This window comes from Cebus imitator, unplaced genomic scaffold (assembly GCF_001604975.1).
Source record: "Cebus imitator isolate Cc_AM_T3 unplaced genomic scaffold, Cebus_imitator-1.0 Scaffold1449, whole genome shotgun sequence".
NCBI classification, from domain to species: domain Eukaryota; kingdom Metazoa; phylum Chordata; class Mammalia; order Primates; family Cebidae; genus Cebus; species Cebus imitator.
In genome coordinates this window covers 1-1008 of record NW_016108764.1, presented here as the reverse complement: position 1 = coordinate 1008, position 1008 = coordinate 1, and the positions used below count along the sequence as shown (strand labels likewise).

At 37.8% G+C, this 1008-nt stretch overlaps 1 protein-coding gene across 1 annotated transcript; it reads right to left on the bottom strand.

Moving 5' to 3' along the window:
• Positions 1-6: 6 nt before the first annotated feature.
• On the bottom strand, positions 7-440 carry LOC108299024 (40S ribosomal protein S15a-like). Its single transcript, XM_037735942.1, has one exon. The coding sequence runs from the start codon at positions 435-437 to the stop codon at positions 45-47; it is 393 nt and encodes a 130-aa protein (XP_037591870.1). The 5' UTR covers positions 438-440; the 3' UTR covers positions 7-44.
• Between the last annotated feature and the right edge of the window lie 568 nt (positions 441-1008).

The following is a 1008-nucleotide window of genomic DNA, read 5'->3' as shown; positions in this document are numbered from 1 at the left end:
TTTTTTCATGAGGCATTTTATTTGTAAATATATGTATTACATCCCTAGAAAAAGAATCCCAGGATTTCCCTTCCTGTGTGTTTTCGTCTTGCTCCTTCATGGTCCATGATGCCAGCTGAGGTTGTCAACACAATGAAACCAAACTGGCGGGACGGAAGCAGATTATTCTGCCATTTTTCTAGATGTTTGAGTTGCACATCAAATCTGGGGCTGATCACACCACACTTGCTTAGCCTGCCTGTGAGGTTCATAACAATTTTCCCAGCTCTGTGATCGTCAGTGATTTCAAATTTGCCAGTGTAACCATGCTTCATCATCACAGTGAGAAACCGGGCGATGACTTTGGAGCACGGCCTAATAATCACCTGGCGTCTGCCTCTCACTTCGGCATTGTTGATGCGCTTGAGAGCATCAACCGGGACATTCATGAGCGCCATTGTGGCGGCACAGAAAGATGGCGGAAAGAGCAAAATTCTTTCTTAAAAATAGGAAAGGGCTCAGCTGCGAGCATGTCTCCGATATACACACTAACCATTCCAGATTCTTTTCTCCTCTCTCTGTCTAGTACACCCTAGGTGGCACTAGTCCTCTGACTGATGTCTCTAGGACTTTTAAGTAGAATAATCTTTGTTTTCCTGAACCTCTTCTCTGTCTCCTCTTGTGGCAGCATCTGACCATCACATAAAGAAATAAAAACAAGAATGTATACACTATAATGATATTAATACAAAGTAAAAATCAATAAAAACTCAAATATTAAATGTTTCCATGTATTTTTTCAAACAGTAAATATTTTTAAAAATCAGAATTACACAGACATTAAATCTAAAAAGTAAAGAACAATAAATAAAATATTCAGGAATGTTAAACCTGGGAAAAAGAAGAAATATATTAAGAGCACACACTTTTAGGTGTACAGAGTTATTGGCATTATTCTATACTTCAGCTGTGTTGTATATGAATATATGGTCTTATTTTCTACCACACTGCATCATATATATATATATA

Bases quoted from the DNA above. Each gene is read 5' to 3' on its own strand.
- LOC108299024 (XM_037735942.1), bottom strand. From the start codon at position 437: ATGGCGCTCATGAATGTCCCGGTTGATGCTCTCAAGCGCATCAACAAT.